This window comes from Episyrphus balteatus, chromosome 3 (genome assembly GCF_945859705.1).
Source record: "Episyrphus balteatus chromosome 3, idEpiBalt1.1, whole genome shotgun sequence".
Taxonomy (NCBI): domain Eukaryota; kingdom Metazoa; phylum Arthropoda; class Insecta; order Diptera; family Syrphidae; genus Episyrphus; species Episyrphus balteatus.
Genome location: NC_079136.1, coordinates 15471074 through 15497220, shown reverse-complemented (window position 1 = coordinate 15497220; position 26147 = coordinate 15471074). Strand labels below are relative to the sequence as shown.

Genomic DNA, 26147 nt, shown 5'->3' with positions numbered 1-26147 from the left:
AACAACAAAGGACCCAGGTGGCTACCCTGTGGTACACCAGAATTAAGTAAAAAACATTTAGAATGCTGTTCACCTATAAAAAAAAAATGGTAGGAAGATAAATATGTCTATTTAATGACAGCTGTGTTGGCTGACTATCAATACAATTTACCGCAGAAACCTGTGTGTCACTTTCGCAATTGTTGCTTTTCCTAAAAAAAAGACCATTACCTAATAAGACAAACAACAAAGGCCCCAGGTGGCTACCCTGTGGTACACCAGAATTAAGTAAAAAACATTTAGAATGCTGTTCACCTAAAAAAAAAAATGGTAGGAAGATAAATATATCTATTTAATGACAGCTGTGTTGGCGGACTATCAATACAATTTACCGCCGAAACCTGTGTGTCACTTTCGCAATTGTTGCTTATAAAGCGTTTCGCCCAGGTACGACAGTGGGCTCATCAGTTAGATCTGTCGTACCCTTACTAAGACGCCTTATTTTGGTCGATGATTACCGACACTATATAAAACTCACAGCATGAATATACTGTGAATTATAATATTCTAAGGGAATTTATTTAAATTCAGACACTTAGAAAATGTATGCCCACTGTCGTACCTGGGCGAAACGCTTTATAAATTTTTGGAGTAGAGGTCACTTGAACTTATATTGAATAATAAAAAAAGTAGTTAAATTCTTTTTGTTATTGTTTTATTTGGTGTTTTGTCTAAAATGCGCACTCTTATACCACCTTACCCTATTTGACAATAATATGGGACTAACAAAATATCTCGTAATAGTTTAAATAATTGCTATTGCAAAAAAAAAAAACAAATTTTACTTCAAAATTACATTCTAACACAGATGAAGAAATACACTTCTTAAAAATAACCCCAAAAATAAATATAAAATGTCTATTTTATCCATTGTTTTTTTAATGACAGCTGTTGGCTGACTATCAATACAATTTACCGCCGAAACCTGTGTGTCACTTTCGCAAATGTTGCTTATCCTAAAAAAAGACCATTACCTAATAAGACAAACAACAAAGGCCCCAGGTGGCTACCCTGTGGTACACCAGAATTAAGTAAAAAACATTTAGAATGCTGTTCACCTATGAAAAAAAAATGGTAGGAAGATAAATATGTCTATTTAATGACAGTTGTGTTGGCGGACTATCAATACAATTTACTGCAGAAACCTGTGTGTCACTTTCACAATTGTTGCTTATCCTAAAAAAAGACCATTACCTAATAAGACAAACAACAAAGGACCCAGGTGGCTACCCTGTGGTACACCAGAATTAAGTAAAAAACATTTAGAATGCTGTTCACCTAAAAAAAAAAAATGGTAGGAAGATAAATATGTCTATTTAATGACAGCTGTGTTGGCTGACTATCAATACAATTTACTGCAGAAACCTGTGTCACTTTCGCAATTGTTGCTTATCCTAAAAAAAGACCATTACTTAATAAGACAAACAACAAAGGACCCAGGTGGCTACCCTGTGGTACACCAGAATCAAGTAAAAAACATTTAGAATGCTGTTCACCTATAAAAAAAAATGGTAGGAAGATAAATAAGTCTATTTAATGACAGCTGTGTTGGCTGACTATCAATACAATTTACCGCCGAAACCTGTGTGTCACTTTCGCAATTGTTGCTTATCCTAAAAAAAGACCATTACTTAATAAGACAAACAACAAAGGCCCCAGGTGTACCCCGTGGTACACCAGAATTAAGTAAAAAACATTTAGAATGCTGTTCAAGATAAATATGTCTATTTAATGACAGCTGTGTTGGCTGACTATCAATACAATCTACCGCCGAAACCTGTGTGTCGCTTTCGCAATTGTTGCTTATCCTAAAAAAAGACCATTACCTAATAAGACAAACAACAAAGGCCCCAGGTGGCTACCCTGTGGTACACCAGAATTAAGTAAAAAACATTTAGAATGCTGTTCACCTATAAAAAAAAATGGTAGGAAGATAAATATGTCTATTTATACATTATATTGACTTAAAATTAAAGCAAAATTCACATTTTTTTTTTTGTTTTTATAATGGCGAAGGTAGAAACCAATGTTTTTACTCGTGCCAGTTTTAGATTCTTAAATAACAATTTTTAATTTTAAAATTAAAGTCCGATTATAATAATAATTTTAATTTGTAGCTTAATTGTGTAAATGTTGGTTGGAAATTCTTACAAGAATGACATTTCATTGATCTCTTGCGCTTCTTCCTCGTATTTTTTGAAAAATATCTGATTTAATTTATCGAAGGCTTCGCCTTGTAACTAAAATTCCTCTAAGAAACTACACACACATCTGCTTGACATTGTTGATTGAAATCGTACAATACGGTTTTTAACTCGATGTTGGTTATTAATTTTGGGAACGCGTATTGCAGCATTAAATTACAAAAATGGGCACCAGAACATTGTCTTTATTTTCGAACATTCTGTTTAAGTCCGATTCGATTGTAGCTAATGATTCTTGTGGATAGTATTTTTTTGTATGTTGTCTGGTCTGACTGATCATTTTATATAGTTGGTGGATTTGTTTAAAGATGATTATAGTCTTGAAATGTTGAATTTTTGCTTTAAAACAAGAACAAAAGAACGAATTTCTAATAAAAGAATGCTAATTTTTTATATGGAATAAAGATTTGGCTAGTTCTAGTAATCGTTGTTGGAATCTGGTCTTAATTGTCGAAATTGGTCTGGCTGATGATTGTTGTAGCTGGTAGTTTTTTAAATATGTCCCACCGATGATTTCTATTGTCGGTGGTCGGTTTTGTTTTAAAATTTTGTAATTTTCTTGGAATTTTATTAATCCGGTGCAATTATGTCTGATCTTGCTGATGTAGATATGTATGTACATGTGTAGCAACCTGATTATTGCAAACTTCCGACGGATGCTTATGGTTATTACTAAACACAATTTTGTAGATTTTACCAACAATTTTATTGCAAAATCACGAATAGGTTACACTTCACAAATAAAAACCGCCTGCTCTCTTCGATGTTGTCAACAGAACAATTTGAATGATGTTCTCGAGATCATTGATATATTGTTGGAAAGAACGTCCCCTATACCACTTTTTAAAGTTACTGCACTTATTTTTATTTATTCACTGTCACTCTGCGTTAAAAGTTCTAGACGAGTTTAAGTTTGATTATGCCACGGATTTAGTTTTTAGTTTTTTCTCGACATTGTTTTCTGGCCTACAAATATGTCACATTTCCTCAATAGCTTCAATTTCTGAGATTTGCTGCACATATTCCTGGTTGCCAACTGTCTGGGAACTATAAAAGTATTATTATAAAACTGTTGATTAATGAATATTAATCTGCATGTATGTACTTAATTGCTAATTGTGCAATACAATTGAATTGTTCTGCTTTAAAAATGTATTGACCGAAGAGTGGTATCATTTGATGGATTGTCTTTTTTTGTAAAGCATTTTCTTGAATTCATTTTTAAAAGCATTTGCATTCATTGTTTCCACTGATGCGAAATGTTTTTCTTCGAAATTCAATCGATGAAAAATAATAACTTGTCTCGGCCTATCCAGTTTTAAATGTAAATAATTTAATTTAACGAAGAAATAAATAACAAAAATAATAAAAATTATTATATTGAATTAATTTAATTTATTTTACTCACTTCCGCTTATTTAATTTCCCACACCTGAAACACTCTTTCTTGTCATTACTCGCGTGTAAAACTCTATTGACACCATATGACGAAGATGTTAACGCGGAGCCCTTGCTTCTGTTTGAGATTTAATTTGCTCTTGCACTTGACACATCTTGATAATATCCTGTAAAGAATATTTTTTTTTAAGCATCCTTTTGTTCAAACCTTCTAGCCCGGAGTCTACGCATCAATAAATTTTTCTTTTAGATGTGCGAGTTATAGGATTTTGACTCCTAGTCTATTGTAATATTTGATTGTCCTCCTTTAGTTGTCTACAATAACTTCGAAATTCTTTTCGGGAAAGATGATGGTAAATATAACTGGTCCAATTAATGACCAGTACCTTTCTGAGAGCTAATTAAATTGCTTTCTGAATTTGAATTAATGAATTCATTATTTAAGTGGTTGTTAATTGAGCTCAAGGGCAGCCTTATTTTTGCATCTGCACTAAAACTATCGTCAAATATGACGTTTAAATTATATATAAAAAAAATCCATTAAAAACTGGATCATTAGAATTACTAACTTCTAATGGTTAAGTAAAATCCGAAAACATGTAATTACAATGTCTAATTTTCTCACATTACTTTTCAATTTTTTGTATTGCAAAGCTATCGTCAAATATAACGTTTACACTTGCTTATAAAAAATCCATTAAAAAATGGATCATTAGAATTACTAATTTCTAATGGTTAAGTAAAATCCTAAAACATGTAATTACAATGTCTACTTTTCTTAGATTAATTTTCAATTTTTTGTGTTGAGAATTAGTATAATTTTATTTTATATAGAACTAGTATTTGATCCTTGAGCCTTTAAAGCTCTGATGCACTTCACTGTTGATTTGTAGTTATTCAGTTGTACGAAGAAGAAGACAATATTTCACTTTCTTATATCATTTATATAACGGTCCAGTACTCGAGCCCTGTTCACATTTACACTATTCTAAACACAACTGGCCTTAGAGTTGTTGAATGATGAACGTATACTTGAGTTCAATTGCGGCCAAAAAAATGATTTAAACAAACAATTCTGAGAGTTTATTAAATAGCTTTCTAAATTTGGACTTCTATGAATAAAAGCTAACATCGTATAAGTCTGCCGATATTATTAGGCATAGAATGGAATGCGAATATTCTGAGCCCTTATCCGAATGGGGATATAGAATTAGTATTTGATCCTTGAGCCTTTAAAGCTCTAATGCACTTTATTGTTGAAGTTGAAGACCTTATAAGAGGAGCCATATATTGGTTATAATTGCTCTGACTCGATCCGCAACGTTTTGGATAGAAAGTCTTTCTGCAAGTATATATTTCATCATTACTTCCTTGAGGATGAACTTGCTTGTTGCTTTTTTTCTATATCCAGTATTGTCACTTCCGCATTTTGTTGCCTTGTATAGTGGCCGCGTATTTTGTCTTTGTTCATATCCGTTGACCAAGATATTTGCTGTCTAAATAGTCAAGCGCTTATTGTCATAGGTATTTATTGAAGCCTGTTAAACAGTCAAAACTGGTACAGAGTTAGGTCGTACTTCCTTATTTATTCGGGTGCAATTCCTGCGTGTCTGCAACTTCACTACTGGCTCGCATGACTTATAACTATGTAGCCGCAATGAAACAGAAAAAAAAAAAACAATTTCTTTCTATAATTGAGCCACAAGCCTCTTACACTTTATTGATAAAATAATTAAAAATAAAATATGAGTATAGTTGAGTAAGTTGTTGACTCTTTGTTGCTCATGTTACATTTAGGTCCTTGTGAATTATTTGATAAATGTCTTTAGTTTACTGATTTTGTCAGATAGGCTTTTTGAGAGCGTAGCCAGTATTTTTGGCGGGGAGATATCAGGAACGTCAGTCTTACAGTTGTCGATTGATCCACGATGGATTTAAGTCGCCTCCTACGACTGGTATGCCCTACCACGGGAATATTCACAACCTTTCGCCGTAGGAGTAAATTATTATTATTTTTGACTTTAGTAAAAGTTCTCATCTCCTATTAAGCTGGAGACACACATATCCCGGGCTATATGGCAAGAGATTATGCTCTGTTGGGGCATAGATCTTGTTGAAGCCCTTAAATGGAAGTAGGAATCGTCTCGCAGGTTTCCAAGACTAATTGAAAGACGCGTAGTAGCAATATCGTATCACATTTTGTTCAAAATGGGATTCAGGTTGTTATTAATTCACGAGGGTGTCTTGAAGGTCTTGCAAACATAATATTCTTAACCGAGTTTGTTTTTCACGTCGAGTCAACAGATATAGAGAGATTTTCGTTGGCTATTTTACAGTTTTCTTCCATCACTCAATAGAAATTTTAAATTCATTAACACTTATAAGAATAATTCCTCTTCTGAGGAGATATTTTATAAACATACTGGAGTATACTCCAACAAATATGATCACAAATTAAGATTCTCTAACAAAGACGTTATGACAGGTACTATGCAATTGAAAAAAAATATCCGGTACTCAAACCTTGTATACACCTTTTTTTTTAACGAAAAAAACCTTATTGTCGCTTTGAATTGTTGATTGATGATTACTTGACGTTCAATGGCGGTCAAAAAGTTTAAACACAAAACTCTGAAAGTTTATTAAATAGCTTTCTAAATTTGGACTTCTATAAATAAAACATGTGTGGCGTTAATAGAATAATGCAACCATTTTTGCAAAACAGATGGAAATATGAGCTTTTGGACTGCTCTATTTTTGCAGCTTAATGTAAACAATTTTCTGTAAGCGCCACTTTTGCAAAGCATCAGAACTATCGTCAAATATGACGTTTACATTTGCATATAGAAAATGTCCATTAAAAAATGGATCATTAGAATTACTAATTTCTAATGGTTTAGTAAAATCCGAAAACATAAAATTATTATTTTCTATATAATTAAATATAACAATGTTTGCGTTAAACAAAGCTAACAACGTACTTTTTTCACCAAAGCAGATGGAAATATACGCTCAGACACTGCACTATTTGCCGTGATTTTTTAAAGTAGAATGTGCAGTAAAGACTATAAGCTACAATTTAATAAAAACTTTTGAATAATTCTGGAATTTGTCCAGATTTAGAACTTATATTTTTATGATGGGTGCTATCGTTGTTATTCAAGCTTAACCCAAGTATTTGTACCCCATAAAATCGTGTTACCGAAAAAATGTATTCGATTAAACATTGCTAAGTAGCATTGTTTGTTGATTCAGGGTATTTTTTAAAATCTGTTTTCATAACAATTAACAATATTAATACTTTATTTTTTTTAATTTTATCAATGTCCTGAGTGTGGTGAATAAAATCCTCATACATGAATCACTGCACTTTACTACACAATGATTAACTTTACCACACATACCAAAGCCACTAAATTACCCAGTTGACTTTTGCGACAAGTGTAATGGTTGCATCTTCTGTATTTATAAAGATTTTAAATCTTTTGTTATGTTACCTTAGAGTTATATATTTTGACGCAACTACGCAGCTGGCTTGAGTAAGAGTACAGTAGTTCAAATTGAACATCTTCCGACCTGTTATATATGTGTTATAAATGGAAAAAAAACCGACATTTCTATTACCATCACTCTTGCTTTCAAAACTTACCATTAGGGACTTTGGGAGAATATGGTTTTAAAATAAGTCTTTAAAGAGGAAAAGATTTTTATTGTGCTTGACTTTGGTCTATTTTTTCGCTTTACAGGAAGAGGTATTTCTTCTACCTGAAGAAGTCTATAAATCAACTCACTCCTTTACAAATCTTGCATTTCCATAATATACATGGATTTGACTTTTGTGGCTACGAACGCCCAGTTATGTACAAAAAAAATTGAAAACCGTCTTGTGTTAGTTGGTTTAAACTGATGGTAGAATGTGAGCTGAACACTTTGCCTCAGCAGACAACTTGTCCCATCGAAAATTCAATTGCTAATGCAAAAGAATATAATATAAATGAAAAGGTTTTCTTACAATGCAGCTTTATAAAGTCTGACTAGGAAACGTTCTTAATTTCTAAATTCACAAGTGCACATTGTCCCTCGGCTTTTAACACCTTTTTTTTTATCTCTATGTTTTAGTCCGCATGGTAAATTTATTGAAGACAGTCCATGTATCAATGTAAAATATGGCTGGAGTCACTTTTTCGAATACCGCTGGAGAGTTCTTGTAAAGTTTTTGGAGCTCTTTGGACTGCCTCTGAATACTCAGCGAGTATTGCGTCTGTAGTCTAGGCTCTAGAGCATTGTAAACCAGCTGCATTGCAAACATAATTTTAAGTAAAGGAGAAAGTATGTTTCTCTAGTTGTGATAGCCTTAAGTTTACGCAACAGATGGTTTTTTGAAAATTCGTAGTTTCTCTATTCTCTTTGTTGCTGGTGTCACGTCGTATTTACACGAGTTCTTGAAAGTTGGTACGTGTTGAAGAAGCTTGATGACGGAAAACAGCAGTGCTGTAGGAGCCTCCTGTCGTACACGTGTTTTATATCGAGTACTTACTTATCAGGTCTCAGTGCTGTTGTAAATTCACTTTTTTCCAATATAGTTTTTGTTTTTTCTTTTTATTTTTTTAAGTGCATTTATGCCTATTTCTTTATTGACACTAAATTTTTTCTGGTCATTTTCTAGTTATTTCACTGTTATTGTATATTTTGTCAACTTTTCTCACAATATTTCACTTATTCATAATATATCATTTATATAACGGTCTGGTACTCGAGCCTTGTTCACATTTACTCTATTCTAAACACAACTGGCCTTCGAGTTGTTGAATGATGAATGTATACTTCAGTTCAATTGCGGCCAAAAAAATGATTTCAACAAACAATTCTGAGAGTTTATTAAATAGCTTTCTAAATTTGGACTTCTATGAATAAAAGCTAACATCGTATAAGTCTGCCAATATAATGAGGCATAGAGTGAAATGCGAATATTCTGAGCCCTTATCCGAATGGGGATATAGAATTAGTATTTGATCCTTGAGCCTTTAAAGCTCTAATGCACTTTATTGTTGATGACGGGAAACAGCAGTGCTGTTGGAGCCTCCTGTAGTACACGTGTTTTATATCGAGTACTTACTTATCAGGTCTCAGTGCTGTTGTAAATTCACTTTTTTCCAATATAGTTTTTGTTTTTTCTTTTTATTTTTTTAAGTGTATTTATGCCTATTTCTTTATTGACACCAAATTTTTTCTGGTCATTTTCTAGTTATTTCACTGTTATTATATATTTTGTCAACTTTTCTGACAATATTTCACTTATTCATAATATATCATTTATATAACGGTCTGGTACTCGAGCCTTGTTCACATTTACTCTATTCTAAACACAACTGGCCTTCGAGTTGTTGAATGATGAATGTATACTTCAGTTCAATTGCGGCCAAAAAAATGATTTCAACAAACAATTCTGAGAGTTTATTAAATAGCTTTCTAAATTTGGACTTCTATGAATAAAAGCTAACATCGTATAAGTCTGCCGATATTATTAGGCATAGAATGGAATGCGAATATTCTGAGCCCTTATCCGAATGGGGATATAGAATTAGTATTTGATCCTTGAGCCTTTAAAGCTCTAATGCACTTTATTGTTGAAGTTGAAGACCTTATAAGAGGAGCCATTATATTGGTTATAATTGCTCTGACTCGATCCGCAACGTTTTGGATAGAAAGTCTTTCTGCAAGTAAATATTACTACATTACTTCCTTGAGGATGAAACTTCTCAGCTCCTATGGAGCTGCATTTATGAGTATGATTGAGTAAGTTGTTGACTCTTTATTGCTCATGTTGCATTTTAATAAAATTAATCTATTCCGTAGTTGTTTATTAGTATTTTTTGTACATGTCTTTGGCTTACTGATTCCGTCAGATATGCTTTTTAAGAGCGTTGCCAGCATTTTTGGAGGGGAGATCACAGGCACGTCGCAGTCCAACAGTTGTCGATTAATCCACGATGGATTTAAATCGCCTCCTACGACTGGCATGCCTACCACGAAAATATTCTCAACCTTTACCCGTAGAGTAAAATTATATTATTAACGATTATACCTATGATCTTTGTATTAACAAAGGCTTTAGACAAAAATTTTTGTGAAAAGTTGAAATAATTATCCTTCTTTGTTGCTAGTGGCAACAGAATCAATATTATTATATTTTACAAATCACCATTAAAAATAAAAAAAAATAAAAAAACAAAAAACAAAGCAAACTACTGCTTATCACAAACCAAGCTTAATCTTCTTCTTCTTCTTACAAAAACTGCTTAAGGGTGTTAACACAAAAATTAAAAAAATTCCTGCCTTACGTAAAGGTGTTTACAAACATTTTTTCCTGCACTCCTTGACAGCTTTCACCGTTTTATCAACACTTTCAATTTCACTAGATTGTTTTTACTTCACCCGCGGTCCCTGCTCGGGTCCCAAATAAAGATTATATTATATATTTTTACTTTTTAAAAAAGCTTTATGAGACAGAACTTCATAAAATAAGCTTTGTACCCACTTATTCTATTGTAAATGCAACTGACCCACATGGGTAATGGCCAGTACCTTTTGGGCCGGTTGAACTGTTGAATGATGATTAGCTACTTGATGCTCAATAGGCACCAAAAAAGATTTAAATATAAAATTCGGAGAGTTAAATAAATTGCTTTCTGAATTTGGGCTTCTATAAATAAAACACGTGTGGTCTTAAGTCATTAACGAACTCTGGCTCAAGTGATTTTCAATGTGCACTCAAGGGCAGCCTTAATTTTCACTTTGTTAATCAAAATGATTAAAAAACAAAAATACAAACAATTTACACAATAGTAAAATAATGAATTTATTGTTAACACCAGATTACGTCCTTTCACGATAATGTCTAACTAACTACTCCTCAAAAAAAAAATAAATAAATGTAATTATTATTTTCTATATTATGTATGTAATTAAATAAAATAATGTTTGTGTTAATCAAAGTTAAAATCAAACTTATTTCTACAAAGCCGATGGAAATATACGCTCAGACACTGCACTATTTGCCTCGATTTTTAGAGTAGAATGTGTAGAAACTTTTGAATAATTCTGGAATCTGTTCAGATTTAGAACGTATATTTTTACTATGGGCGCAATTGTTGTAATTCAAGCTTAACCCGAGTATTTTTTACCCCATAAATCCGTGTTACCAAAAAAAATGTATTCGATTAAACTTTGCTAAAAAGCATTGTTTGTTGATTCATGGTATTTTTTTAATACCATTTAACAATATTAACCTTTTATTATTTTCAAGTTTATCAATGTCCTAAGTGTGGTGAATAAAATCCTCATACATAAATCACTGCACTTTGTTACACTATGACAAAATTTTACAACACACACCAAAGTTGCCAAATTATGATTATCTATGTGAACATTTTCCACTGGTTGCAGGTATGTGTTGATATAAACATAACCCTAATTTGACCATCTTCCGTTGAAAGTTCATAGTCAACGGGTAACCTTTTCTTATGATACACTTTTTTAAATCACTACACTTGATTCTTGTACCTATTTGTTTGTCTAGAATCTATATTCTATACCTTACACTTTTCTTTTTTATCTCTTTCATCTATATACTAGCTTGCTTTTAGGCTGTTTGGACGGGGTTGTCGATTGATCCGGGTTGGATTTTGGTAGCCTCTATGAATAAAAGCTAACATCGTATACTTATATTCTTCCGAAATCGTGAGTTTTTAAGTGTAATGTGTAGTGGAGACTTGAAGCTACAATTTAATAGAACCTTTTGAATAATTCTGGAATTTGTCCAGATTTAGAACGTATATTAACGTATAGTTATTTTTAATTTTATCAATGTATTGATATTATTGACACAAGTAAAACTTCTCTGGTCCTATGAAGTTGAAACCCGGGCCATGACAAGGGATTAGGCTCTGATTAGGAATATACCATTTGGTCGGATTTGGTGATGATAACACGGTGTTACAAAAATGAGGTTTTAAAATATACGAGGGCGGAGACCTATCAAGTTTTGTAGAGCTAGTCGCACTGAATACGAAACGGTATTTGAAAATCCCCTAACACCCCCAAAATCTGGAGTTACGGGCAAAAAACGGTTTTTTGGACCTTCACCCATTGAAAAAATTCTAGCTTCGACAATTTTTTACCCATTTTCCATATTTTTACAGTTTCTGATAGAAGATAAAAATACCTTTTTAACAATGTCTGGACAAAAAAAGTATAAAATGAATTTTTAAAATTTTTTTTTTCACCTATTTTTAACTTTGAAATCGATTATTTCAAAAACTATTGGTTATAATATATTGATTTAAAAATTAGAATCAAATGTACAATTTTACCTTTCGGAAATGGTATCATTTATTACTGTAAGTGTTGCCGTTGTTTTTTTAATAATTTTTTTTTATTTTGATAATTTTTTTAGAAAAATGCCCCTCCCACCTAAACGGGGAGAGATAGACCCCCTCCCAAAGAAAAAATGTTTGTATTGAGCTCCTCTACAAAAACCCGTTATCAAATCCTGGCGTCCAACTTATCCTTCTACGTGCCGAAACAACATTTTTGTTCTATACCTAAAAGTTCGAATTTCTGTATCTGGGTTGAAATCGAAATTTTTTTTTTCTAAGCCAATTTTGAAGTGATTTTCATAAAAAATACCTCGATTAGTTGGGAAATAGATATAGTTTAAGAATATATTTTTTAAATAGCATGTTGCTTTGAAAACATATACTTTAAATTGATGCCGAAGTTGGGCAAATGACAAAAAAAAATTGAATTTTTGAACTTTGACATCTTATAAATTCTAAGTGGTTTAACCGAGTTACATGTTTTATACATTGTTAAAAAGGTATATTTACATTCTATCAGAAACTGTAAAAAAAATGGAAAATGGGTAAAAAATTGTCGAAGCTAGAATTTTTTCAATGGGTGAAGGTCCAAAAAACCGTTTTTTGCCCGTAACTCCAGATTTTGGGGGTGTTAGGGGATTTTCAAATACCGTTTCGTATTCAGTGCGACTAGCTCTACAAAACATGATAGGTCTCCGCCCGCGTATATTTTGACTGTTACACCGTGTAATTGGTATATTTTTTTTCATGTAGAATCAATATTTGATCCTTGAATATTTAAAGCTCTGATGCACTTTACTGTTGATTTGTAGTTTTCCAGTTGTACGAAAAAGAAGACCTATTTAGAGGAGCCTTAAATTGGTTTTAATTGCTCTGACTCGATCTGCAATGTTTTGGATAAAAAGTCTTTCTAGAAGTAAAGAAGTTCCTTGTTGCTTTTTTTACTATATCCAGTATTGTCACTTCTGCATTTAATTGCTTTGTAGTGGCAGCGTATTTTGTGTGAATTCATATTTGTTTACCAAGATATTCGCTGTCTAAGGAGTGCAGCTCTTGTGGTCGCAGGTATTAAAGTCTGACAACTTATCGGTTTAAAAATGAAAGATTATTCAATTCTTCTTGGTTTTACAAGAATAAACAAAAAAGAACAACTTAATTTATTGATAGTTACTTAAAGACTAAAAATAACACAACATTTAAACGACTTCGAATCAATGTATAAATATGCTGAATTGCCAAAGAGCAATATTCAGGTTAAAAAGTTTTTCTTATTATTATTCAACAATGTAGGTTGAGTAATGTAAGTTATTATTTAATAAGCTAAGTTATTGGAACACTGGATTGCATTTAATCAAACCAGGTCAATAAAGAATAAAAAAAAAAACAAAGTAAAAGGGAACGAGAACGTGAACTTTACATATTAAGCGTTGCTGGGTATGTGATCCCCCCTTCGTTAGACTTGACGTTCTCCTGAACGTCACTAGATTTTTAATTTTTATTTGTTACTTTGACATCGTCGGAGCTGGTGCAGAGTTAGGTGGTATTTTCTCTGCTACAAGTTCGTACTTCCTCTTTTCTTTGGGTTATCCGGGTGAGCAATTCTTGCGTGTCTGCTTTAGAGCATTAGATAGATATATTTAACACTAACTATTCCTTGTTTCGTGACCTTTTTGAGAAAGTAAAATTCCCAATGAATACCCAGGAAGTATATAATTTCCTTTGTTGTCAGGCTGTAAGCTTGACTAAGTTTTGGCAGCCCAAAAGTAAATCGTTCAAATAAATTTAAACTTGGACACCTTTGCTTTGAATAATCTTCAAGATTCAACAAGTTAGGGCTGAAAATAACCTGGGGGCTGACGACAGGCCAAATGGAAGGAAAGGCCGATGGCTTTCTGCTATTGGCACATGAAAGTACACCTGAAATAAGTCTATCTTCGGCCTGAAACAAAATACTATCCTAGCCTGAAACAAAATACTATCCTAGCTTTAGAAATGTTTTTTTTTTTTTTTTAGATGAAAAAATTGGTACCCATGGAACCCAGGTTCACCCAATTTTGAAAAATTTTAGTTGCCCCCCTGAAAGCTTCTCGTGAGTCATCTATTTTTCTTGGTGCTCTCCTTAGAGCTAAAGGAAGTCGCACATTTGGATCGAAAGATTGGGGATTGGTGTATCTTGTAAATTTAAGTAGATCTCGTTGCCTCTAATTAACTGGCCTCAGTACGCCTTTAAAAGGACAAACAACTAGTTTTCGGGATTATGTTTAAAATTGTAAATGAAAATATACTCCAAATATACTCCACTTGGAGAAAAAAATCAAACGTATGTAGCTAAATATATCGAGAAACCTACACTATCTCCAAAAAAAAAAATCTCAATCGGACAAAATCTCCAGAAAATTTTTGACCCCATGGACAAAATCTCAAATAAATAATTTTTTCTCCCATTTTCTCCAAATCCCCAAAAATCTCCAACTAGCAAAAACAAAAACGTAATAGAATGATAAAAAAACACGGTAAGTCAAAGTAAAATCAGAACTAAAGACGACAATTTTAAAATCATAAAGGTTCTTCTTTTAAAACGGAACAGAAAAAATAAATTATGTACACAACCGTGACTTGAACCTTCGTTGTTTGACCTACCATTCGTGTGCCTTAGCAATGATTCTAATATACTGGAAGGGTACAGTGAGTTGAACTAAGCATAATCTTTTGAGGCAAGTTATCACAGCTTACAATTAAATACATATCATGAAAAATAGGTCTTTCCAAAATGAAGATGCGCAAGTTGTGTATCCAGCAATCAAATCGCGCGTGCGATTTGATTGCTTGATACACAACTTGCGCATCTGAAATTTTGGGATTTTCGCTGAAAGATTTTTTTTTTTTGTGATTTTTTCCTGGAGATTTTGTCTATACCCAAGTTTGTCTTGGGGATTTTGGCTTTTGAGATTTTCTCTTTGGGATTATGGGTTTTGGTCATTCATCACCAACCCAAATATATATTTATTTAATTTGCTTTTTCCTATGCCTGCTTAATGACATACAGTGTAGTCGTTGTCAAAGCTGGTTTCGTATTTCAATATAGTAGATGTTTATGTTTGCATAGGTATTTGTTACTTTAAATTTAATTCAACTTTTTTTTTCTTTCGAAAAAAAAAAACAGTACAATATGATTAACTTCAAATTTCCAAAAGCTGACAATACAAAGTTATTGGTTATTTTGATTTGTTTAAATTTTCTTTTTTACGATTTTAGGTTCGCGGATCGCCTGCGCCAAAGTTATAACTTTTCGAAGTTATTCTTGGGAATTCGCAGCGAAATAAAAACACAAACTACCCGTTTAACGTTTAAAATTAGACTCAACTAGTCGTGTCATTTCGATAGTCGCGAGCCCAATTTCCGCAGTGGATAAATCCCGCGATGATTTCCTCTGGTAGGTATGGAAGAATGTTATGCTTGCTATATTTTCTTTCTGCTTATTATCTCTTTCAATTTTTTGCTTTATTGCGCTCAGGCTCCTTTTGAAGAGGTTCATGTCTATTACCTGTATCTTTTTAAAGATTTATGTTCGTGAACTTCGAAAACGTTGGGCGCCAATTAATTTTGAATTGCGTTAAACAAATTTTGTTTTAATCAATAACAATAAGAATACTGCCCATAATCTCGTAAAGGCCCTAACTAAAAAATTTTCGATTTTGATTTTTTTTTGCATATTTGGAGTTAAGGCATTGTCTCTGATTTATCCTCATTTATTTTTTTAGCCTAGGTCTTCAAATACGTCAGAAAATTCAAAATGTACTTTTGATTTTTGAAGATTAACTGCTTCCCTCTATAACTCAGAACTAAGAAAAGTGTAGATGGGGCCTTTACGAGATTATGGGCAGAATAGTATTAACGAACTCACTTTGAATGCATTTCGGAATACCTACATTTATTCCATCATCAGCAAACACGACTTGTTGTCTGAGCAATAGGGGACCCGCTTGGCCATGGAATCCTGTGCCCAAGAAGTTGATTCATTGTCTCACATTGATTTTGTTGTTGCTTTCTTTTCTTTTCCTAATTCTTTAAGATATATCCGTCTAAATTTATTCGATGGCTGATTAGGGCGTTTGCATGATAGAAAGAGTATCATCGAATTAATTCCGACTTGATCAAGCAAACAGTATAAAAATCATTAGTGCCACCGTCAAGTGCTTCGAGTGACGGAGTAAGTATGTATTAACTTGTCAAAGTTGTCGACACCAGTTTTTGTATTATAATCATGTAAGAACGGATAATTAAAAAAAGTTCTTAAAAATTTTCGCAAATTTCTTAAAGACAACATAGGGTGATATATGTATCACCCCAATGCAAGGTTAAATTCGACTACCGAGCTACACGTTGTTGGGCGTCAATTAAATTTTCTCTTGTTAAATTTCTTTAAAAAAATTATTTATTGCTCAGGCCTCGTCGCCTCATTATTAAATAACTTGCACCCGTACGCCTAAAACTGTAAAACTCCCATTCAAAACCCCTTTCTTCATTTAAATATCTCAAATGTTATTCGATTCGTTTGGGTCCTAGTCCCTGGGTCCAAACACCCCTCAAGTTGTGTATGAAATATTGCACAACACTGGCACCAGTGTGCCTTAAACACTTCAAATTCAACTTTCCAACTTCAATTTTCTTTTTTTGCGGATCCATTCCCATGGATGGGTAGTTAAAAAAAATATTTTATTTTCGTTTCGTTTGGGTCTGCATCTCTGAATCTGTGAATCTACATACTTGGTTTTCCACCTTTGTTATTATCTATTTCGTTTGGGTCCTAATTTCTGTCTGAAACCTGGGGTCGAATTACTGCATACGTTCGTTAACGAATGGTTGCTATGTGTCCCTATTGTTTTCTAATAACACTGGTCAACAAGGTTTTTGCCACAAGAACCAAAATATACTTTTCTATAAATGTTTTTGATGGGCTAAACTCGAATCTGAAGTTAAAAAATATTTATTGGCCTCCGTTTTTGAAATATTACCGTTAGAAAATGCCGAAAAACGTCATTTTGGCTGTTTTCGAGGTTATCTTTTTATGTGGGGTAATTCATTTTGAAAAAAAATATAACGGTGTTTATAATAACTGGTTTTTATCTTCCAAAAAATGTTTAAATCTTTCCGATATCTCTTTTACTGCCCGAGATATTAAAAATTTAAGTACCGTTCTTTGACTCAGAAGCAGCACTGGCCAACCAAATTAAACTTTTTTTGCCACAAGAACCAAAATATACTTTTCTAAAGGTTTTTGGGTTGCTGAACTCGAATCCGCAATCAGAAAAATTCTATTAGCCTCTGTTCTTGAAATATTACCGTTATAAATGCAAAAAATGTTTTTTTTTTTTATAACGGTTATATTTCAAGAACGGAAGCTAATAGAATTTTTCTGATTGCGGATTATAGTTTAGCGCCCCAAAAACCTTTAGAAAAGTATATTTTGGTTTTTGTGGCAAAAATTGTATGCCAAGGGAGTTAAACTTTAGATTAAATTTACTTTCTCTTTGGCTTACTAACTGAAAAAAAAAAGTTCAATTTTGTTGACCAGTGAATTAAATAGAGACATAAATAGTCAAAACGTTAACGTATGAGCGTAATCGTGTGCCGTAATTCGACCGTTGAATTGTGAAACTATAAATTAAGAGTTGCACGTAATATAACATCAGAAGTAGATTTTTTAAGGACTAAAGAAGAGCTAAAATACCAATGACCAAACAAAAAAATTTCATTTTTATCACTTTAATTCATAGAAATGAAATATTAGTCATTTTGTTTACAGGTTTTTAAAGTGTATTATTTATTTTGAAATCACACACAGTCTTAGTTTAAGTTTATTTTTTCAAAAAAAAGTTATCAGTTATGCTAAAATTTTCCAAATCCATATCACTCTTTTAAATCGAAAAAAAAAAACAAAAAATAAATTGAAGAAAAAAAAAAGATTAAAAATAAAACTAAAACTAAAAATTATTAAAAACAAAAATTACTTTATTTCGTTTTAACATTACCAATGTTTAGAATTGTCTGTAAAATTTTAAACTAACTTAAAATAAAATCATAAAATGATATTTGTAAATATTTTAATATTTTCAATAACAAAACAAATAAAAAAAAAAAAACATCATGATTCTTGAGTGCTCTTAAAAAATGACATAAAAAAATATATAAAAAATTATTATCAGAGATCCCTTATCACTTGGACCAAATACAAAAGGATAAAAAATGAAAAATGCAAAAATTCAAAATAATATGTAAAACAAACAAATTGTTATATTTCACAAATAAAGAAACATTTTTATATTTTGTAAATATGTAATAATAATAATAAATGAAAACAAAAATATAGAAACCTTTTTTACATTAACTATCCCAAAATCAATAAAGCTTTTAAATATTATGTTTTTATTTAACATTTATTTTCAAACAAAACAGAACGTAGTTTTTTTATAAGACTTTATTTATACAAAAAAAAAATTTTTTTAAGTAAAATATTGTTAAATACTAAAATAAATTTATGAATATAATAAATAAATACTCAAAAATTAATTGTGTCTTGTCTTGCTTAATAAAAATGACTGCATAATGGAATTAGTAAATGTATGTTTTAGATGTAACTTTTGTATCCTATATAAATAAAATCCTTTACAAAATAGAAAAAAAAAAAAAAAACTGTTAGAGCCTAGTAACTAATTATATATTAAGTAAAAAAAAAAATAAAAATTTATTTATATATGTAAATATATTTAGAATTGTAATAAATTATAGAATAACAAAGTGTGGTGTAATAAATGTCGAAATGATCCTAAACCAAAATTTAAAATCAGAAATGGTTGTTGTTTTCTCTACAAATGCTTATATGAATATGAAAACCATTTAAAGTAAGTATAAAAAATGCAGAAAAAAAGAGGCTTATTTATGAGGTTTTAAAAATACTAAATAATAATACTAAAATAAAGATCTTTGGAACGAGTTTAGTTGTTGGATGTGCTATCAAGGCATGCAAATGATTGGGTTAAGTAATAATGAAAATAGTGGTCCATTTCACAGAAATAAAAAATAAAATAAAATGCACGACGGGGTCGCACGAACTTGCTCTTAGAGTTAAAGTTGCTTAAATTTGGAAAAAAAACAAAATTCGTTTTTGAAAAAAAATAAAATAAAATCTGAAATTAAATTGCCCTCCAAAACAAGTATGCAGTTTTGATTGATATATTAACATGCATTTTTAGAAAAAAAATTTTCAAAATCGTTAGAGCCGTTTTTTAAAAAACTAATTTTTTATAAATATTTTTTTGGAAAAAAAGTTTTAAAATAAAATTAGTATGCCATTTGGTAGAAATCACTAATCAACATCTAAAAACAAAATTTCCAAAAAGTTCAATGTCCCGTTTTCGAAAATTTGATTTTTCAAAAAAAAATTTTCATTAAAAATCCAAAAATTATTTTTTTCAAAATTTTATTTTTGGCTTATATTTAAATTATATAAATGTTTCTTCACAAAAAGTTTCGTTGAAATCGAATAAGCAGTTTCGGAGATAATCGGATTTGAAAAAAAAACGGTTCTATGGCAGGTACCGTTAATAATGATTTTCAAAAAATTTTTTTTCTATTGAAAGATAGACTTTAGCTTAAAACTAACATTTGAATTTTTTAAACAAAATCGTTAGAGCCGTTTTCGAGATATTTCAATTTTACTAAAATCGGTATATGACAAGTACCGTTATTTTTGGTCCAAAAAAATTAATTCCAAAAACCCCTCTGGAGAGTCGCCAAATAACGCTACATACCAAGTTTGACATTAATCGGTCCATCCGTTTAGGCTGTAGCTCCTTATACAGACAGACTGACAGACAGACTGACAGACTGACAGACTGACAGACAGACGGACTTCCGGGACCCACTTTTTTGGCATTGTCTACCATCGTAATGTCATGGAAAAATGTTATCTCAACTTTTTTTTTTTGTACGAATGCATAACTTGATATATAGTACCTATATCGCAAGTAAAAAAAAAATGAGCATCAGTTGTATAATGAATCACATCCAATAAGACATAACATCAGACCAGTCATAAGACATGTCATCTCATCATAAATCCCAACCAACATGTCGTCATCCATGTCAAAAGCCATGAGACATGTAATATGATATCATGAGACATGCCTCATGGGACATGTCTCACTGGACATGTCTCAGGGACATGTCTCACGGCAAATGTCTCACGGGAAATGTCTCACGGTAAATGTGTCACGGTAAATGTCTCACGGTAAATGTCTCACGGTAAATGTCTCACGGTTAATGTCTCACGGTAAATGTCTCACGGCAAATATCGTCAGAGTCATATGCTCCAAAGCAGAAATATAAATGTCGACCATTTGAAACAGAGATTTTTGTAGCAAATCGAGTGACCCTTGTGGCAGGATGGCAGGGACGCTAGATGGCGCCCCACAATAGTTAAATTTTAAAATTTGATTATTAGTAGGGTCCAATATTTGACAACTGTGGCCGATGCCTGGTTCACAGATACTAATTAACATCAATACTATAGCAAATGAAAAAAAGTCAATTTAAAGAACAAAATATAAATTTACCAAACAAAAGCTCCAAAAGTATGCAATATATTATTTTTGCGGCCTGATTATGAGAATGCGAAGTCGATTTTTTTCATCAGAATAAGTAAACCTAATTATCTTGAATGTTATTTTTTGTCGTTTTCTGAAATCGAATATCCAAACTACTCACTTTTTGTACCAAATAGGGAATTTCTGATTCATTTATTTGAATATCAGAAAAAAAAAATAGAAGAAAATACATGCTTGACTCCACAATTCCACATGTTCCTTAAAGGAATGAGTGAAACTCTAGTGATTTAAAAACTTACTATACACTTAATTTAAATAAATACAATTCGTTCTTTAGTTTGTTATTGTTTTGTACATTATTTATTATTTCTTCATAATTTCCATTATTTTTATTGTTTTTTTGTTATCGTTAGCTGGCTCGTCTGGTAGCCGTTATATTTTAACAAACGCCAAATTAGCAGCAAAATCACCCACGCAAAATAGCATAAATGCAGGTTATTCAAAATATCCTAACGAATTTCTCTCTCTCTTTTTTTCACAATGCAACAATGAAGAAATGTTCCAAGAAACAAAAATATTCCGCTTTGAATATGTTAATAAAGTCAATTCAGTCACTATCATAGTCATTTTTGCCACCCGCATTTAAAGGTCGCCTTGATTCGTCTTCCGAACCGTAAACTACTTCCTCGTCTGAATCGTTTATCATTGAAAACGCTGGATTATCTTTAGTTACAGATAATTCTATTAAAAAAACATTAATTACATTAGAAACTGAATTTAGGAATTATAAAATGATTGTGTTACCTAAAGAAACACGTCCATTCGGTGAGTACACATACGCCATAGTGTACAGATAAAAATTTAAAAGTCCATAAAAGCACATAAATTGTGCTGAACTGTGATACGTAGTGTTCAATGAGGCTACAAAATTGTCTTCTAAAATACCAAAACCGAATCGACAAGTTGTAACGGTTATTGTTATCGATAGGACGAATAGCATAAGTAATGTTAAAAATTTAAGACGCATATCTAAAGAAAAAGAAAAAAAAATTACATAAGAAAGGTCAACCAAAAAATGGAAGTATAAATATTACCAAAATATGGCATTGAGCGTAATTCTGTGTACGCTCTTAGCACCAACAAAGACAAATACATGATGTACATTACACCGGCAATGTAGAAAAATAATTTGAATCCCTAGAAAAAATTTAAACAAAATTATCATTATTAAAGTAGTTTTCGTAAGGACTTGTAAAATAACTTACATTATAGTTCTTCGTATCTACGAAATGACTATATGTTGGATCTCTCAACTCGTTGCATTTTTCCCACGTTGCTAAAACAATAGCACACAGCCAAATAGGTAAAACTACAATTACTTTGGGTAGATAAAACCGCATAAAACGTCTTTCGTTTTGTCGCAGTCCATGATAAATACAAAGCCAAAACATTAGCAGAGCACAAAGAAAAGTTGCCTGCAGAATAGCATCTAACATTCCTGGAAACCAGGAGTTAAACAAGAATATCGCGGGGAAGAAGGGATCTGTAAATGAACAAAAAAAAAATTATAATTAAAATATTTTAAATGTATTATAAAATGATAACAATTTGAGATTTCATGGTAAAGAGCTTGTTTCGTGATATTGACTCAAAGAATTTAATTAGAATTTAAAGAGCACTATTCTATTTCAAAAGTGTTTGTGTGCGAATACTAGGCATAAATTAGTAATCCGCATTATAAATTTACAAATGAATTTCTCGTTTAATATCGCAGCGCAGATATCCCATTTATTAACACTTCTTCAAAAACTTGCCTATAAAAACTTTTTTTAATAAACCTATTCTAGGCTAAAGCCTCGCCAACCACCGCAAAATACACAATAAGCAAAACTTTAATATTAGTACGAAATTACCCCCAAAATGTGCAAAGTAAAATATTTCCAAAAAAATTGCTTCTAGAAATAAACAAATGTGATTTTTAGGCTTACACAAACACATTAAGGGCCATTTTTTCACTCGAAGTTCAACTTCGAACTAAATATTTTTATCTTCAACTTCCGAATTCGGTTTTATTCACTAAAAGTTGACGTTTTCAACTTTTGATTTTCAACTCTAGAGTTGATCAACTTGAGGTTTTCTGAACTTCCGGAAAAAGTTGAAGTTGGCAAGCAAATTCGAGATTTTGTATCAAAATGTGCAACTTTTGTGTTATAAACTCGAGAGTTGAGAAAAAAAAATATATTTTGAACTTGTGTTTCAACTCTTGAGTTGAAGAAGTCAACTCTCAAATTCGCCAACTTAACACAAGAGTTTTGAAAAAATGGCCCTATGTTTAATATACATTTTTCTAGGAATAAACGCTCAAAAGGAGGAAAACTTAAAAATTAGTATGAAATATGGAAAAATAAAATAAATTCTAGAAAAAAAAAACTTTATGATTTTTGACCTAACTGAACCAAAATTTATAAAATTTGATATGATTTGTCATAAGTTTCATTCTGAAAAATATTAAAAAGTTGAAAATTGTTGGTCAGTGTTATTTATCTGCTATTTATTTTCTGACTCCATTTTTATGTTTAATAAATCTGCTGGAGCACGAGGCGATGAACTGGTTAGTTTGGTAGTATGGCTTTAGACCAGGAAAATCCAAATCGACCAAATAATTACATTACGGCAGATCTTAGAAAAAACCCAGGAACAACAAATCGATGCCCATTACATATTCATTTATCTCAAGGCAAAAATGGGTTTCGGTCAACGACACTCAACATCATGGAGACGCTGATAATTTTTTTTTTTTTTTTTTCAAATAAAAATTTTAAAAATTTTTCAAAAAAGTAAATTGGTATACTTTACGGAAGAAATTAATATTCGACGCAATAACTAAGCTTCTTAGAATCTCTCCTTGTTTTGTCTGAGGCGGGGATTATAATATAAGTTCCTATAAGGAACTTACAATAAGTTGTAAAGCGAGGACGATTTGAAACTATTTAAAATGGAAATATTACAACTTACGTAGGCGAATCTATAAATGTTCAACTTACGGTGAGTTTAATTTTCTAGTTTTGACTGTGCGAAACTACTTTTTAAAAGCTTTTAAATAGTAAAATTTAAAGAGAAAAAGTACTTACTATCGTAAAAGAGAAGTAAAGGCAGCAATATTGCCATCCACTTCTGTTCAATAGACCAATCCATTACTGGATATCTTCTTAGTGTGTGCGCATACCAGATCTAAATTGATTCAAGAAAAATTTAATTAATTAAGATTCTATTCAACTAAATCCAAACTTACAATTACAATAAATGTAAACAACAGAAATATAAAACGAAACCAAATTTCAATTTGTGTAAATTCTGGACTGTATGTCTTGAACTGAAAAAGAAAGAAAAACAATTACAATCAAAAATGAACAAATTATTATAATTTACTCACATAAAATGTAATTTCTTTAATTGTATACTTCTGATGAAACGATTCCAATCCAAGGAATCTTACTGTAATGATGTAATGCGCGTAATCAATAAATCCCAAATGAACTACTGTGAACTCTTTGCAAATGTTCCTTTCACAGTGCAAATGTCTTGTTCGATTTCTCACTCTATCTTCGGTTAAAATACTCAAAGGAGTATGTTTCGAAGTAATACCTTCGATACCGACACTAATTTGAAAACTTTTGTCATAAGTTTCATCTGAAAACACACAAACATAAAAATGCTTAGTACTTAATTTTTTATTAATTTAATTAACCATACCATCATTATTATCTGTGACAATCTTGGCAATTAGCCACAGCTGCTGTGAGTATGTCGTCATAAGTGGTGTCTTCATAGCAAACGGACCCGTTCCCAGAATACTTGTATCATTGGCTAGTGATGTGTTAGCTAAGATGCCTCTATCTGTTATTTTTGAAGTACTGGTTATAGGCGGTCCCGCCAAACCAATAACAATGCCCAATCCAAAGCACGTAAAAAAGCCCAGGAAGACCATAACAAATTCACGTTTATGCATAGAATACAGACGCATATGAACGGATCGCTCACATCGGTCATGATGGTAAGCTGGAGCAATGTACCTGTTGAATTCGCTAAAGAGATCACTAAATTGCGACAGGGAGCTCTTAAGGCGTAGAAACAGTCCGCCAGATGGCATGTGGTAGGAATATCCAAGGCCAGAGGTATCTGTCGGTGGTTTCGACATTTCGAAGGAGGCTGAGGGGGTTGGTTTATTCTCTATCTAATAATCAAAGGGATACTCGGGGGGGATACTACTTAATTGCAATATAATTTTCGTAGTAATAAATATTTCATTAATTATAGTTAATTCTTATCAGAAAACGGACTTGGTATTCCGTATGTGGATTCCATTGGAATGTTAATTACATGGTTCAGTGGCTTTTCACACTTGATAGACATGTAGGTAAACACTTTGATAAGAGAACATCCAACTTTTAAAGAAAAAGGACACTTATTGCGCCTTACTATAATGCGAAATGATTAAATAACGTTTTCTTTAATACAATAAACGATTTAAATATTATTTTACGATATTTGTATTAAATTAAATTATATTATTTCGGAGTAAAAAATGACGAAAATATTTTTGCACTTGCTTTGTGAGCATTTGACTGTGCTCTGTTTTTTGGGGATGTGAAAAAATCGATTTTTTAAAAAATCGTGTAACATGATAAACAGAGTGGTGGAAATAGGAAATGTATGGTGAGTTTACGAGGTTGTTTTGATGTAATGCGCAGATGCTAGTTTAATGTCATGCTTGTTTACGTTCGTTACTTTTTAAAAGCATAAAAGTATCTGAGACGGAAAAAGTAGTTCTAGTTCCTTTTTGACGAATAGAGTTATAATTTTGTTTTTAAAGTTCATGCGATATGTTGTATTTACAAAACTTTTTTGGTAATTTGTTTAAAGGTTCTTTACTAATTCGCAACTCTGGATGATGATTCAACATTCTGCCCAAGCTTTCTAAAACAAGATTTAAAATGATAAATTTAAATTTCCTTTACGAGACTATGACAAAACTGCCAAGCTATGACCAGGAAGACGTCTGAATTTTGAAAGTTGAGGTTATAACCTTTAATTTGACACTAATATCCCTATTTAGCTCTATGAGATGCACAAAACACTTTACTATTCCAATCGTGCCAAAATATGGACTAGAAGACTGTGGTGTGCGTAACAACTTACAATCACTTTTTGCTTTTAAAATTGCTGCAGTGGCCGTTTAGATAATATACAATATTGCTATTCTCGTCGCTTGAATTTTCAAAAATTTTGAAAAAAGACGCACGAGACGACGATTTTTTGAAAAATCGAAAAATCTTAAGCAGGTTATAAATAAATGTTTTTCTTATTAAAAATGTCGTTTCAGTCTATGTGACAAGATAGTTGCTCCTACTGACCTAGGCTCTTATTCAAAAGAATGCTTACCTCTTATAAAACTTGAGTATACATTAAAAACTGGCTATATTCAATTTTTTCCAAGAATGAGATTTTGATGCACATTTATA

General features: G+C 31.7%; 1 protein-coding gene across 1 annotated transcript; it reads right to left on the bottom strand.

Annotated features, from left to right (window-relative positions):
- Positions 1-20856: 20856 nt before the first annotated feature.
- Positions 20857-25494, bottom strand: LOC129916103 (transmembrane protein 181). Its single transcript, XM_055995889.1, has 8 exons — positions 24379-25494; positions 24059-24315; positions 23918-23998; positions 23757-23856; positions 21891-22168; positions 21720-21822; positions 21430-21654; positions 20857-21366 (listed from the first exon to the last, which is right to left on the bottom strand). Exons 1-8 carry the CDS (start codon positions 24821-24823, stop codon positions 21233-21235), a joined length of 1623 nt encoding a protein of 540 aa, XP_055851864.1. The 5' UTR covers positions 24824-25494; the 3' UTR covers positions 20857-21232.
- Between the last annotated feature and the right edge of the window lie 653 nt (positions 25495-26147).

Coding starts and splice junctions, on each gene's coding strand:
- LOC129916103 (XM_055995889.1), bottom strand. CDS start 24,823: ATGTCGAAACCACCGACAGATACCTCTGGCCTTGGATATTCCTACCAC. Junction 23,999..24,058: donor TTAAAGAAATTACATTTTAT/GTGAGTAAATTA, acceptor TTTCTTTTTCAG/TTCAAGACATACAGTCCAGA. Junction 22,169..23,756: donor TTTACTTCTCTTTTACGATA/GTAAGTACTTTT, acceptor GTTCATTTACAG/ATCCCTTCTTCCCCGCGATA.